The sequence below is a fragment of the Saccoglossus kowalevskii genome, chromosome 5 (genome assembly GCF_978046115.1).
Source record: "Saccoglossus kowalevskii chromosome 5, keSacKowa6.1, whole genome shotgun sequence".
Taxonomy (NCBI): Eukaryota; Metazoa; Hemichordata; class Enteropneusta; family Harrimaniidae; genus Saccoglossus; species Saccoglossus kowalevskii.
In genome coordinates this window covers 33065295-33079024 of record NC_140645.1, presented here as the reverse complement: position 1 = coordinate 33079024, position 13730 = coordinate 33065295, and the positions used below count along the sequence as shown (strand labels likewise).

Here is a 13730-nt window from a genome sequence, read left to right as displayed (position 1 = left end):
CTTCTCACGAGACTTTTTCAATGTCATAATACATATTGTTGGTAATCTATTCCTATAACACAATTCAGTTTAGTCGAAAAGTGGAGAAGCTAATTTGGGGTTATTATGATTGTTTCTTTCAGATCTGAGTGTCACTTCATCGCTATGGCAGGACGACGTATTCACCAAGTATATGAATGTTTCATTATTCTCATAGCTGCTGTCGTCTGTGTTGCATTCATGTTATTCTACACAATAAACATGGCATCATATTCACAGCAAAGGCTCCAGCAAGAATTGGATCAACCTCGTCCTGTAATATCTCGACACGTGTTTGATTTTCTCATGACGAGCAAGTCGTTATGTAATCAAGGAGGAAGAATGTATTTACTCGTAGTAGTATCATCTTCTCTGCAAAACATTGAGCAACGATCAGCAATCCGTAAAACATGGGGACAGGCCATGGGAGAAAGTAGTATAGTTATATTTATGATTGAACATTCACGTGACCATAATAATAATGATGACATCATACGTGAAAGTGTGACATACCATGATATCGTACACTTGAATTTGCTTGACAGTGTTGGCAATACTACCTTAATGTCCATGTTTCAGTGGATATCACAGTATTGCAGGAATGCAAAGTATATACTTAAAGTTGACGACTCCACTCTAGTACTTCCGAACAACCTACAGCTATACTTAGCACAACTACCATCCAATAACGTGGCAGCTGGTAGGGTATTGATCAATACAAAACCTAATAGGCAAACTACAAGCGAAAGGTTTGTTTCCTCTGAACAATGGAATAAAACTACATATCCACCTTACATGGAAAGGCCGGCATATCTGTTCTCTTCCGATGTCGTTATTCGTATTGCTGAAGAGGCAGTTAAAATTGAACCATTTCAATTTGAAGATGTCTTCATCGGAATTGCCTTAGAAAGATTGAAAGTAAACATTACTAATGCTAAGTTGTTTGACACTCGTGGCTACAAGAGAATTCCTTGTGAATTGAAGCATAGTGTGTTGTCTGGGCAACATGCGGCAGATCAAATGACACTATTGTGGCACAAGCTGCGTGACACCGTGTGTGATGCCAACAATCATTCTGTGAATCTTCACTTCAACTATACATTTATAACTACTCATTCATCGAAATGTAGTGAACACCAACCATTCCTTGTTCTCATAACACCATCGTCGACCGAAAAAAACAAAGAAAGAGGAATCCTTAGACAAACTAGAATGCGAAATAAAGTAGTGCTAGGAAAAAAGATTGTGCACATATTTCTGATTGGGAAGTCTGATTCCACAGAAGTCAATGCAAATGTAATCAAAGAAAACGAAAAATACGATGACATTATCATTGTTGATTTCAATGATACATACTTAAAAATGACATTGAAAACAATAATGATTTTGAAATGGGCAACCTACTTTTGTGTTGATACAACATACGTCATGAAAGTTGACGATGACGTATTAGTGAATTTCAAGAATCTCGTGGAAACACTTATCACTGCTCCGAGATCTCGCTATGTCCTTGCCGATGTTCACATGAACACGAAGCCCTTTAGAGACAAAACAATGAAATGGTATATAAGCTTCGAAGAGTGGCCCCATAATGTGTATCCACCTTACCCTAACGGACCTGCCTATGTTATGTCACATGATGTTGCACAAGCTATTTACTTATCAGCACGTCAGGAACTATTTCGATTCGAAGACGTCTACGTAGGAATTCGGTTGCAGTCGCTCGGTGTTGTATTAACTCATGACTCACGGTTCGACAGCATGGGTAAAAAGCGTTCTATCTGTGAATTAAGACAAGTAGTGACGTCACACTGGGTACATGGCGATGAAATGTTACGACTAACACGTAATTTAGAAGAATGGGAAAAGTACTTAGAATGTGACGATAATACCCATTTTGTCAATGACACTAATATGATTACGATCAAAAACGGACGTGTAATCGGTCTTGAAGTTCACAAATTCCCAGAATACAACATTTCAGAATTTAATATGAATAATCCTAACACGTGCCATATGTCTATTAAGCCCGATTTATTTATAATACAGTGTGTTGTTTCTGCGGCAACAAACTTTGAACGCAGAAATGCAATTCGTCAATCTTGGGGATCGTACACTGGAAATGTATCTCTTGGAAGACACGTCAAAACTGTTTATTTTGTTGGCGTGGTACATGACGGCGTCACTCAAGAGAAACTAAACAATGAAAACAAAACATATGGCGATATAATCCAGTACAATTTTGTCGAATCCTATGACAATTTAATTTTAAAAACTGTATCGATATTACATTGGGTGTATAATCGATGTCAAAATGCTGACTACGTCATCAAAGTTGATGATGACGTGTTTCTAAATCCTGAACAATTGTTGGACTATTTGAAATTTGCGCCAAGAAAACAGTTGTACATGGGTGATATCAGGATTGGAACTGGTCCGCCACGTGACGAAAAAGACGAATTTTACACTCCACGAGAGATCTGGTCTGAATCCACATTTCCGCCATATATTGGTGGATTTTGTTATTTGTTATCCACCGATGTAACGATCGCCATGTTTAATCTCTTTTCTGATGAACGCAAAGTTTTCAAATGGGAAGATGTTTATATTGGAATGTTAGCTGAGCAACTGCATATCGCGCCTTATCCACATATGCAATTTGACATGCATCGGTTGTATCGCTCCGCGTGTACGATACGATATGCATTAGCATCGCACTATTTTATGGCAGATATGCACGTAAAATACAGACATTTTCTGCAAAACGATGCAAGTCATTGCAAAGATGATCAACCACCAAGACTTAAAGCATCACTGTTGATAAATGGACCACATATTGGAGAGGATAGTGCTAGACATGAAAGTCAAAACTATTGGACAGTTCATTCGAAATGTGACTTTTATCAACCGGAAATATCATCGTTTTTTCTAGTTATTTTGATTATTACCTCACCAGAAAATTATGAATATAGAAGGGCGCTACGTTACATTTTAGCCCCAAATGACATCGTGTTTGGACAGCGTATTACATACCGTTTTGTTATGGGGGATTCTGTGAAAAGAAGTGAGCACCAAACGATGCTGAACGAAGATGCACTTTACCACGACATTCTACTTGGAAAACTTCACGACGGCCTCAATGTTACACTTCAGCACATACATGCATATCATTGGGCAATAGAGAAATGCAATGCTTTGAATTATGTCATGAAAATACAAGACAACATTTTTGTTAATATCACCAATGTTGTCAAACACCTAATTAATGCTCCAAGACTGGGTTACGTCACTTGTCCTGTGTTGTCTAGTCAGAAACCAATCCGCGATGAAAACAGTCAGTGGTACGTATCGACGCGTGAGTGGCCGGAAACTAATTACCCGCCATATTGCAGTAACATGGTCCACATCATGTCAACGGATGTTGTAAAGAAAGTGATACAGTTTTCCATTTCTGGAGGCAAAGTGTTTAAGTTTCCAGATGTGTATTTAGGAATTGTTTTGAAGAAACACGGAATGACGCCAATCGACAATAAATTATTCAGCGTTTTAGGTATTAGCAGCTTAGACGACGTGTGCAAGTTTCCTTTAGCTCTCACGTACCGCTTGCCAATTGCAGCATACCTAATAGAGATTGTTCGAAACATGTTAAAGCAATCACCTAATGAGTGCAACCTTTATATCCCAGATGGAACAATGGTAGTCGCTGATCCCACCAAAAACGTTGGCAGCACAAATACTATAAGTAAAATCACGAGACATATTGATAAATATAATCAATATGACCAAGAACTGTTTCTGTTAGTTGTGGTGATAACATCTACTGAAGAACTAATGTACCGCAACGCAATACGCTCTACGTGGGGCGGTGATCACATTGTATCAGGTCTACCTGTCGACTATATATTTGTTTTAGGAACGCCGTCATCGTCCGAAGAGCAGTATCACACCAAAGAAGAGAGTAACCGACATGGTGATATGCTAGTTGGCAATTTCATTGATTCTTATAACAATCAAACGTTGAAAACATTATTAGCGTTAGAGTTTATAACTCACCACTGTCAGCGTTTGAAATATGTGACAATGGCCCATACGTTCACGTATGTACACACTCGAGTTATTGTGAACTTTTTAAAAAAAAGTGCAACTAAAAGAGATAATTTTGTAATTGGAAATATCGCTGAAGGAACGCGTCCATCCAGGGACCCCCGAAACACGTATTACATCCCTCGTGATATGTATCCCTATGATACATATCCACCATACGCAAATAGTTTATATGGTTACATTTTCTCGGCAGACGTTGCTTATAAAGCCTATTCCGCATCATCACGTGTACGTCAATTCATTTGGGCGGATGTATATTTCGGCATGTTGCTTAATGAAATAGGTGTCAAACCACAACGACATTTATTTTTTCCTACACATACCACAACCATTGTTCCAAAAATGTGCTACATGGCGAACTCTTTTACCTGGAATGTAGCAAGTCCTCAAAATACCACGATCAGTTATAAACAAACACAGCAAATTAGAAATAATTCGTGCTTTGGTGACAATTTAATTCATCCGGATGATTTCAATTTCATGATTACTAATGAAAACGTTTGTCGCAACTCTCGTCATAGAGTCGATATGAGTGTTGTCGTCATAAGCTCACCTGGTAACTTCTTGAGAAGACGTGCGATAAGAGATACATGGTATGCATATGAAGAGTCATTCCCCCATTTTGAAATAATTACTATGTTTTTGGTGGGAAACACACATGATGTAAATTTACAGAGGCGAATTTTGACTGAGAATATCCGATTCAACGATATTATTCAAACCGCGCACCATGACAGCTATGCAAATCTGACTTTAAAATCTGTCATGTTGTTGAAATGGACATCAATATATTGTTCTACAGCAACTTACGTCATGAAAGTTGATGACGATGTGTTTGTTAACTTTGATAACCTGGTAGAGGTGCTTAGGGAAACCCCATTGACGGGTGTCTATTACGGCCGAACTTATTTCAGGCAACCAGCCGAACGGAATCCCAAACATAAGAATTATACCCCGTATGATATGTGGCCTCACCATGTGTTTCCCCCTTACAACGCTGGACCTTGCTATATTATGTCAATGGATGTTGCTATCAAAATATATAACGCTTCATTTAATGAAAAAATTAATTCAAACGAGGATGTATTTATTGGTATAATGGCACAAAATGTGGGTGTCACTCCATCACAAAACAAACGATTTGATATAACGGGCACAACGAAATATTTGTGCGGCATTCGTGACGTCATAGCTATTCATAAAACTCATCCACGTGACCTTTATCGCTATTGGTATAAATTTCATTATTTTAAAGATATCGTCTGTAATAAGAACGGTTCTCAACAACGGGTTTATTCTACTTTTCTATATCCGGGGAAACCCGTCATATCATCGGTTTTAAATTTTTATTGGACTCCTGAAGTGAGTGTTAAACCAGAATCAGTGAATGACGTGATTCTTGTTCTAATTTCAAGTCGTTCTGGAAATGTAAATGCACGAAATACGATACGAAACACATGGGGACAGTTTTATGATGGACTTGGATTTAGCATTGTATGTCTGTTTTTTGTTGGTAAGACTCAGAATGTGACTGAACATAACTTAGTGACACAGGAAGCTAGTTTACATAACGATGTCGTCATTGCTCAATTTCTAGACCATTCATATAACGAGACTATTAAAACCATCGCTATGTTACGTTGGGTATCTGTTTATTGTATAAACGCTGATTACGTAATCAGAACAAATGATGCGACATATTTGCTTTATCAAAATGTATTACCATACTTACGAAATTCAGCTTCAAAATCTAACCTGATAGCTGGCAATGTTCTGCAATCAAAAGAACCAGATAGAAATGTAAAAAGTGATTTATACACTCCGTACGACGTTTGGCCACATAAGGTCTTTCCCACGTATGTAGAGGGACCAACCTATATCATGTCTATTGATGTAGTAAGGAGGTTATGGAATGCTGCTCAAGAGACGTCTCCTTTACTGTGGGAAGATGTCCACGTAGGTCATCTCTTACAGAAAGCAAATATAGTGCCAACAAACTTACAAGCGTTTAGCGATGGAAGTCACTGCAAATATAGTAACTTATTCGCAGTAACATATCTTACACCCAATCAAATGTTGTCATCATTTCAGAGTCATCGATATGATTATGATGACTGCTGACATCTGCCAGTCATTGATAGAAATTTTACTGTGAGCAATTTTTTCAATTCACATAATTAGGGTATTGCTAATTTTACAATGGCATGTTTGTTTAAACAATCCCATTATCTGTTCATCAGTGTTCTTTATACTACCTAATAATGGAGCCATTCGAGATGTAATTTGATTCTCTGTATTTCATTGCATACTATGATTTCTCGCTTATACATATGTACTGTACGAGTTATGTACTTACATTAAGAATGTAGTAGTGTTTTCAAGGAAGTAGAATTCACACTAATTATTTTCCTAAAAGAATTGGTTTAAACAATATCGAACTGTACATTTCATGAAAGCTCATAATTCACACGTATTGAAATCGATGTTGCATTAGATACAACATGTATGTGGTCATGTGACCTAAGTAAATAAACCCTTTATTTAAGATTCAAATAGGTACAATGAAAAAAGTATGAAATATACCATAATTTGTTTTTATTCAAACATGTACAATAAAACAAATCTTTGTTTCGTCAGAATATTCTGTTTTACATTCGAAAAGTGAAATCTCTAAAATGCTGGGATTTAAATGTTCATGCACATTACATCATTCTGCTATCTCTAAAAAATCGTGGAATGATCTGACGAGAGCCTGGTGAGAAGTACTCGTGTGACTCAACATTTCAATGTCAAAATTAAAAAATGACATACACTAATATCGGGACGACGATTGAATTGTCGATGATAGGCAACCATTTCATACTGTTTTAATTATTGTTACTCAAAAATACATTAAAATATGCAAACTTAGTCGTCACAACAATGCGTATTATATTTATTTAGCCACATTTTAAAGCTTGTTCCAATTATGTGAAGCTCGGAAACCTCGGAAGCTGTTATTTGTTAAGAATGATTATATATAATTAGAGATTCTATGAAATTTATTTTGATTAACATGTGCCAACAAATATCCGTAAAATGTAGTTTGTATGTACCACCCACAAAATAGGAACGAATAACAGGTGGACATATAATAAAATAGTTTGTATGAAGGGCAATTAACTCGTATCTCTGTGGTTACAAACGAGTATCTCTTAATCTAATCGAGACGATTAGTTTTGCGTGTAGTAACAGATAACGATATACATTGACCTACTATCAGGAAGAGACATTCACACCATAGACGACTCAGGCAGTTGAAATAAAAAAGAACGTGTATTTTGTGTCTCATGAAGGTGAATAAAGGTCAACAGCAGACACATACAATTATTTGTACACAACACAATAATTGGAACATCCCTCACTAACAGCAGTTATAATAATGGACACTACAGTTGTATGAATCAGTAATACACAGTAATAATTAATTACAGCCAGATAAACTAGCGCTGGTGTTCTTAATAATAGTTAATACAATCACAGTGTGATATACAACAATAATTATTGGAATGAGAAAAGTTCGTTTTGCTCGATACAATTCTGCATGAATTTCAGTACAGCGGCAAACTCGAAAAATTAGCACAAAAGTTCTATCGAATTAAATGAACTTCTAATTAGTATTCACACCAGACGAACATCGCAAAAACACACACAGTTGTTGTTGTATTTTGGGGCATAACATCCAACATTTAGTGATTTTATAATTAGCCAAATGAAAAAGATCCATCCAAGTGTAAAAATTTAAATATACAAAATATATAAAAATCACACATCATGCGTGTTCATGGGAATAACAATGTCTAATGTTCTACACAGTGTGATTGTGCGCGCAAATAATAAGATCAAACCTGAATCAAAATCTTTACAGCAACAGCCTCACAGTGGTTGCTCAACAGGGTCGCTAACCCACTCTTCATCGGCGACAGTTCTCTCTGTAGCCGCTAATTAGTTCAGCCCACCATTCAAAAAGTACTCTCAGAGCGCCGCAATTTCATTTCAAAAGTCAGCCATTGCTGTTGTCCTTCCTCTGACGTCATCAGTTCTCAATACTTATCACGTGTTGCCTACGTGTCAACAGGCTTCACTCATTAGAAAACTAAGTATGATGTGTCCAATGTTACGATAATATATCATTGATACTGTTAGTATTGCATAAAACACGTTCACATAAACTCATTATACTTATTAAACACTCTAGTTAAGAACTCTATAACATCGAATTTAAAAGGTATGAGCATTTTACAAAGACGAACGTTCAATGACCATTTTCACATTAAAGTAAAGCATGTTACCAGCCAGAGACCCACTACTTTACACATCAAACCGTCTGTATGCCACACAAGAAAACACCTTATCACCTTGTGATTGCGACAAACAATTGTATTCGATTCCTGAGCAAGCTAGTGTCATTACGGAAAGAGACAATGTGATTTAAACCTATTGATGGCACAAAAATCCAATCTGTACAATCAAAGCCAATTAACAAAAATAATATAGCAATAGTATAAATGCTAAACCCTACAAGAAATTGTATAATATGAGATATATTTATACATAGCAGGCGTCAGAGTTTTCAGAAAATATCTAAGTGTATTGAGAATAATACAATATACAATTTAATTGTGTATTGCAATTGAGATAAAAGCCAAACAATATCAAAGCTTTGGAATAGTTTTACAAGTATGGCAGGCAAAACTAGCTATGCATGTCCAGATCAAAACGAATAACAATTGTGCACGATATGACGTCAGAGGGCGCTGTTGGCACAACAAAATCCTGGATGCTACAAAGACCTTTATAGTAGCCATAATTTACTATAATACCAAACTTATAAATTATTTTCTAAAGCCTGTTCGCAAAATATATTCGTTTATGGCCGACCGAAACAACCCTCTACTGATGATAATGATACTTTAACCTCGGAACCATAAATAGTAATAAAACACCGGTTTCAAAAAAAATACTACATACAAATACCAAAATGATCACTATCACATTATGACAAAGTTCTTGACTAAATGTCTGATTTTGTATTTGTATTATAATTATTAAACGTTCGGCCGTCGTTGTATTTATGGACCAGGTGCTTTTCTCGACGACTTGTATGACCGAACCTAATCCAGTTTATTTATTCGGAAGTGTTCTATATAGGGCAGTGACTGTTGATGTGATGAACAGCATGTCTGCCTAAAGTTGTGATACGCCTTTCATATAATCCATATGAAACGGTTGAACAGATTGGAATAGAAATTCGCTACATAAATCTTGTATTTTGTGTGTCATGGGTCATTGGTGAAATACCTAATTATTCATGAAACTGTATATGTGTAAGAGTTGCACAACGGCTAGATGACACTGTGACCTCCCACTCTCTTCTATTTAATGTGGAAGTGCTGTTCACGAGTGACGCAGTGTCAGCAAAACGCATCATACAACTTAAATGAGAAATCTGGATATAGAAGTCTGTCTGTTTTGACTGTGTCAACATTTTACTTGGGTAGGTAAGTGGTGTAGTTTATTATATTTTGATATAAATTGCACAAATACAGCAGCAGACTATCCATGTATGTAATTCTTTGTCGTCCAGTAAGATTGCATGCAATTGCTTTGGATATTGACTAAAATAATTCAAGTGATATTCCACTCATGTTCACGAATGAAAAAATCCCCTGTCTTCATGCAAATACTTCAGAAATAAACACATGCGAACTTGTTAGCAAAATTTACAAACGACTTTACTAGAAGCCTGGCATAATAGTTAAACTTATCTATTTAAAATAAATTCAAATTGATACAAATGTTTTGACTAATTTCCACAATAATGAGTGCATGCCATAAAGTACACAAAATCACAGGAAAACCTCTGCCTTCAAAAAGTTATTGATTGGGATGTACATTTCTCATGGTAAAGTATTTTTTTTCTTTGGTAATGCAGTTAGACAATATGATAGTGGTCTTACATGGCTTATACCATCATGATAAGGTTTATCGTTACACATTAACTTCAGATTAATATTAATTTCATTGTCATTGTTTATATGCAAATGTGCTAAATACAGTTAAGAATGTTAAGTGTATTGCTTGCTATTCACTGTGTGTATTATGTCTAAAATGGGACCCGTGAATTAACAAATAGTTACACGGGGAACGTGTATTAATCTCAGCGAGTGTCATACGTCCTTGCTAAGAACACAAGTTCAAATCTCGCGCTTACTGTTATATTGTATTCACGTAATTGCATTGAATAATGTTAATATTCACATTCCATGTTAAGATGCGTTGTAAATAACTGTATAGCATTTCAAACTGAGTAACTAATCAAATAAATCCAATCAGTAGCTTTTCTATGCATATTATAAACAAATTAACAAAACTACAAATAAGTGGATCAAAATTGAATCATTGTAAAATTCCATTATTTGATTATGTCTTAGATTGCTCTATCATGTTTTTATATTAAGTACACAGACTTTGTTTATTGTTTATCGATTTTGTCTTGTGAGTGAAATATTTGAAAATATATATCCATAATTAACCTATTTACAATCAGGTAATATATGTAATTAACATAACACGGACACACTTAGAAATAAGGTCTCATTTTATTTGATACCAAGTACTATTTCGCCTGAGGGACAATGACATCAAAGTACACAAACAACTATTTACATAATTCGTATTGAATTGCCGAGACACAGTTATGCCAAATTCATGGATGATTGTTACTACGTCAACACAATGCAGGTGAGACACATTAACAGCCGCAATTGGATTCACCTAAGGTCAAGAGTCCATTGACTGGAATGGTAAACCACGCTTCTCGTGAACCTAACCAGAATCGAGGAAGGACCTAGGAAAATTTTTGACCAACCTATGTATCAGTTAAACTTGTGCAGGTAGATAACAAATACAATTTATTTATTTACATTTGTGATCTGTTTTCTTTAAAGGGTAATGGAACATTATAGAATTTGAAAAGTATACTTACCTTATAGAATATATACAATTGCACTAATTAGTAGTAGTAGTAACAAATAGTATATATTTTGTCTGGCTGCAAAAAGACGGCAATATTTTTCCTTAATTTTTACAATAGTGTTCTGTCAGTAAATGGGCAGTTTAAGAAAATCCGACAATTCAACTAATCATTTTGGTCTAGATATGTCGAATGTATCAGCTTTGTCAATTATATGTTCCAAACACTAGTAATTTCAATACCTTATTGATGCAAAAGTAATTTATTCTCCGAGCAAGGTAAACTGCCACACATGAACTTGATAGACATTTATAAGCAGATAAAAAGATAGTAAATCCCCCTCTATCAAGGAATGTGGTCAATAAAAATTTCAATCTAGAATATAAGTTCGACTGACCTCAAGGATTTTTACAACTAAAATGCATAAACAAAATATGAAGCCTATAAACTCAACCATCAGCAGTATACTTTAGCATGGAAAGCATCTACTTAAAGGATTACTTGCGAGAACACAGCACACTGTCACAACTTATAGCTTAAATCTAGAAGACATAAATTCAACCGCAGCTTAAACAGTACAAGCAGAAATTAAACCAGTGACTGAAAAAAACATGACAAAAAATGTGACAAATAACTTTCATGGTTTCGTCTCTGCGTTTTGAAGATTCTGATGCAATAGGTCGCTTTCAACTTCAATATTTCGGTTGAAACTCAGTTTACCTATCAATGACAATCTCAGATTTTCCATACTCAACTTTTGTTAACGTATCTTCACATTAGTCTCCACGGCCACTTTTTAACACAAGTTCACAGCAAGTTGGGGATATCATCACTAATTCCAAATACTTTCTCTAGCTGTCTCCGTTGTAATCGAGCATATTTGTTAACAAAATATATATTAGAAAATTATTTCATATACGCTGAAGTTCATTCAATTACACTAAAATAGTTATGGAATTTGTAGGAGTGTAGTGTGCTCCCAGATTATTTTAGCATGACAGTGTTACCATGCTTAAGCAGTGGCCACTACGATGACACTCATTAACTATGATATGCATAAAGCGAAGTGTATTACTTTTGTATATGGTCTATTCACGCTAAAGATGGCAGAACAAATACATTTAACGCCACTGACCTAGGTTAATTCTGGAAGCAAAAATAATATTATTTGTCTGCAAGTCAGTTGGGGGTAATTTGTCTTTGTTTTTTCGTCATGTTACCATTACGTCAAATTTGAGTGTACCTACTACGAATATATACGTAGCTGAAGGATTAGTCACCAATGTGTTGGTCATCAGGCCCGGGTGTACACAAAACGGTTGAGAGGTGAAATAGACAATGCGACAGCATGCAATACAATATATATAGGTGATATTATAGGTGATATTTTCTGTAATTTCCAAAGATTATAGCCGCTCAAACACATACTCAAACACATACATTGGACATTTGGGTAGCAATCATTTTGTTGAAATTATATGAGGTTATCACGAGAATGTCTCAAAGTATTCATAAAGGCAGAACAGTTATCACATCGACTTAAGCGTATGCGTTACCATAATGTCTGAGTTATTATTATTCAGTGATTCTATCTCCATAGCGCGCTGATGGCGCTGTTGCGTGTGTGTGATGTAAAATAGACATTTTCCAAACAAGCATGACATTCGAACTCGTCTGTAACACTTTCGATAAATAATGAATATGTCTGTCTTTACCTGTATATCAGCATCTTTATGTTGGAGGTGCATTGCTAGCATGTATTCATAACCTTTGTTACATCATGAAATAATGCCTGAAGACCTTGCCGTGTAAATCACTGGGTTTATTCTGTCTTGTAGGTAAAAAAATATAGACCATGCTGCGTCCATCACTGAGTCACAAGAGAATACACCTAGGTAATACATCTAGTCAAAAAGCCTGGTACAGCGCTGGTTAAAGATAGAACATACGTTATTTTCTACTCAGATATACTAGATAGATGAATATTACTGCTCCATAACAAATCAAGGGCAATACTAAATTAATGCAGAACAACCCAAGACATTGTAAGCAACCGTTCCCTTCAGATTTCTTCTTATATTTCTTTTTAAAATTTTGGTTCACCCCAAAATTAATAATGTGGAGTAAATCTCGTGCTTTTTTAAGGCATTTAGAGAAAGACTGTGTCTCTATATCCAAGTGAAATATTTTCGAGAATATTTATTACACAATGCATGAATCAGAGCACGTGCGAGACAAACTCGTCATATGTAGCAATGTCAGATATCGCGACATGGAAGTTTATCGTGCTTATTTTGTTTGTCTTATGATTCACACATGATTACTTCGTATATGAGTCACGGTTTCTCGTGTTTTGTGAAAACGCTGATTGATGTCTAATTTTTCCAATCATGACAACGGAACTATCTGCGATAGAGGTCGATGCGATATAGATACACATCTTGGTTCAAAAGTTATTGAAGAAGTATGTGTTTACCTGTATATCAGCATCATTCCACGTCTATGTGTTAAACTTTGTCAAAGGGCCTAGCACTTTATGAGAATAAAGGCACATAAATGTTTCAGAATGTTTATAATATAACAAATCTAGAAC

General features: G+C 35.6%; 1 protein-coding gene across 1 annotated transcript; it reads left to right on the top strand.

Moving 5' to 3' along the window:
* The first annotated feature begins 240 nt into the window (after nucleotides 1-240).
* On the top strand, nucleotides 241-6243 carry LOC146746077 (uncharacterized). The gene has a single exon (XM_085498942.1). The coding sequence runs from the start codon at nucleotides 241-243 to the stop codon at nucleotides 6241-6243; it is 6003 nt and encodes a 2000-aa protein (XP_085355068.1).
* Nucleotides 6244-13730: the final 7487 nt, after the last annotated feature.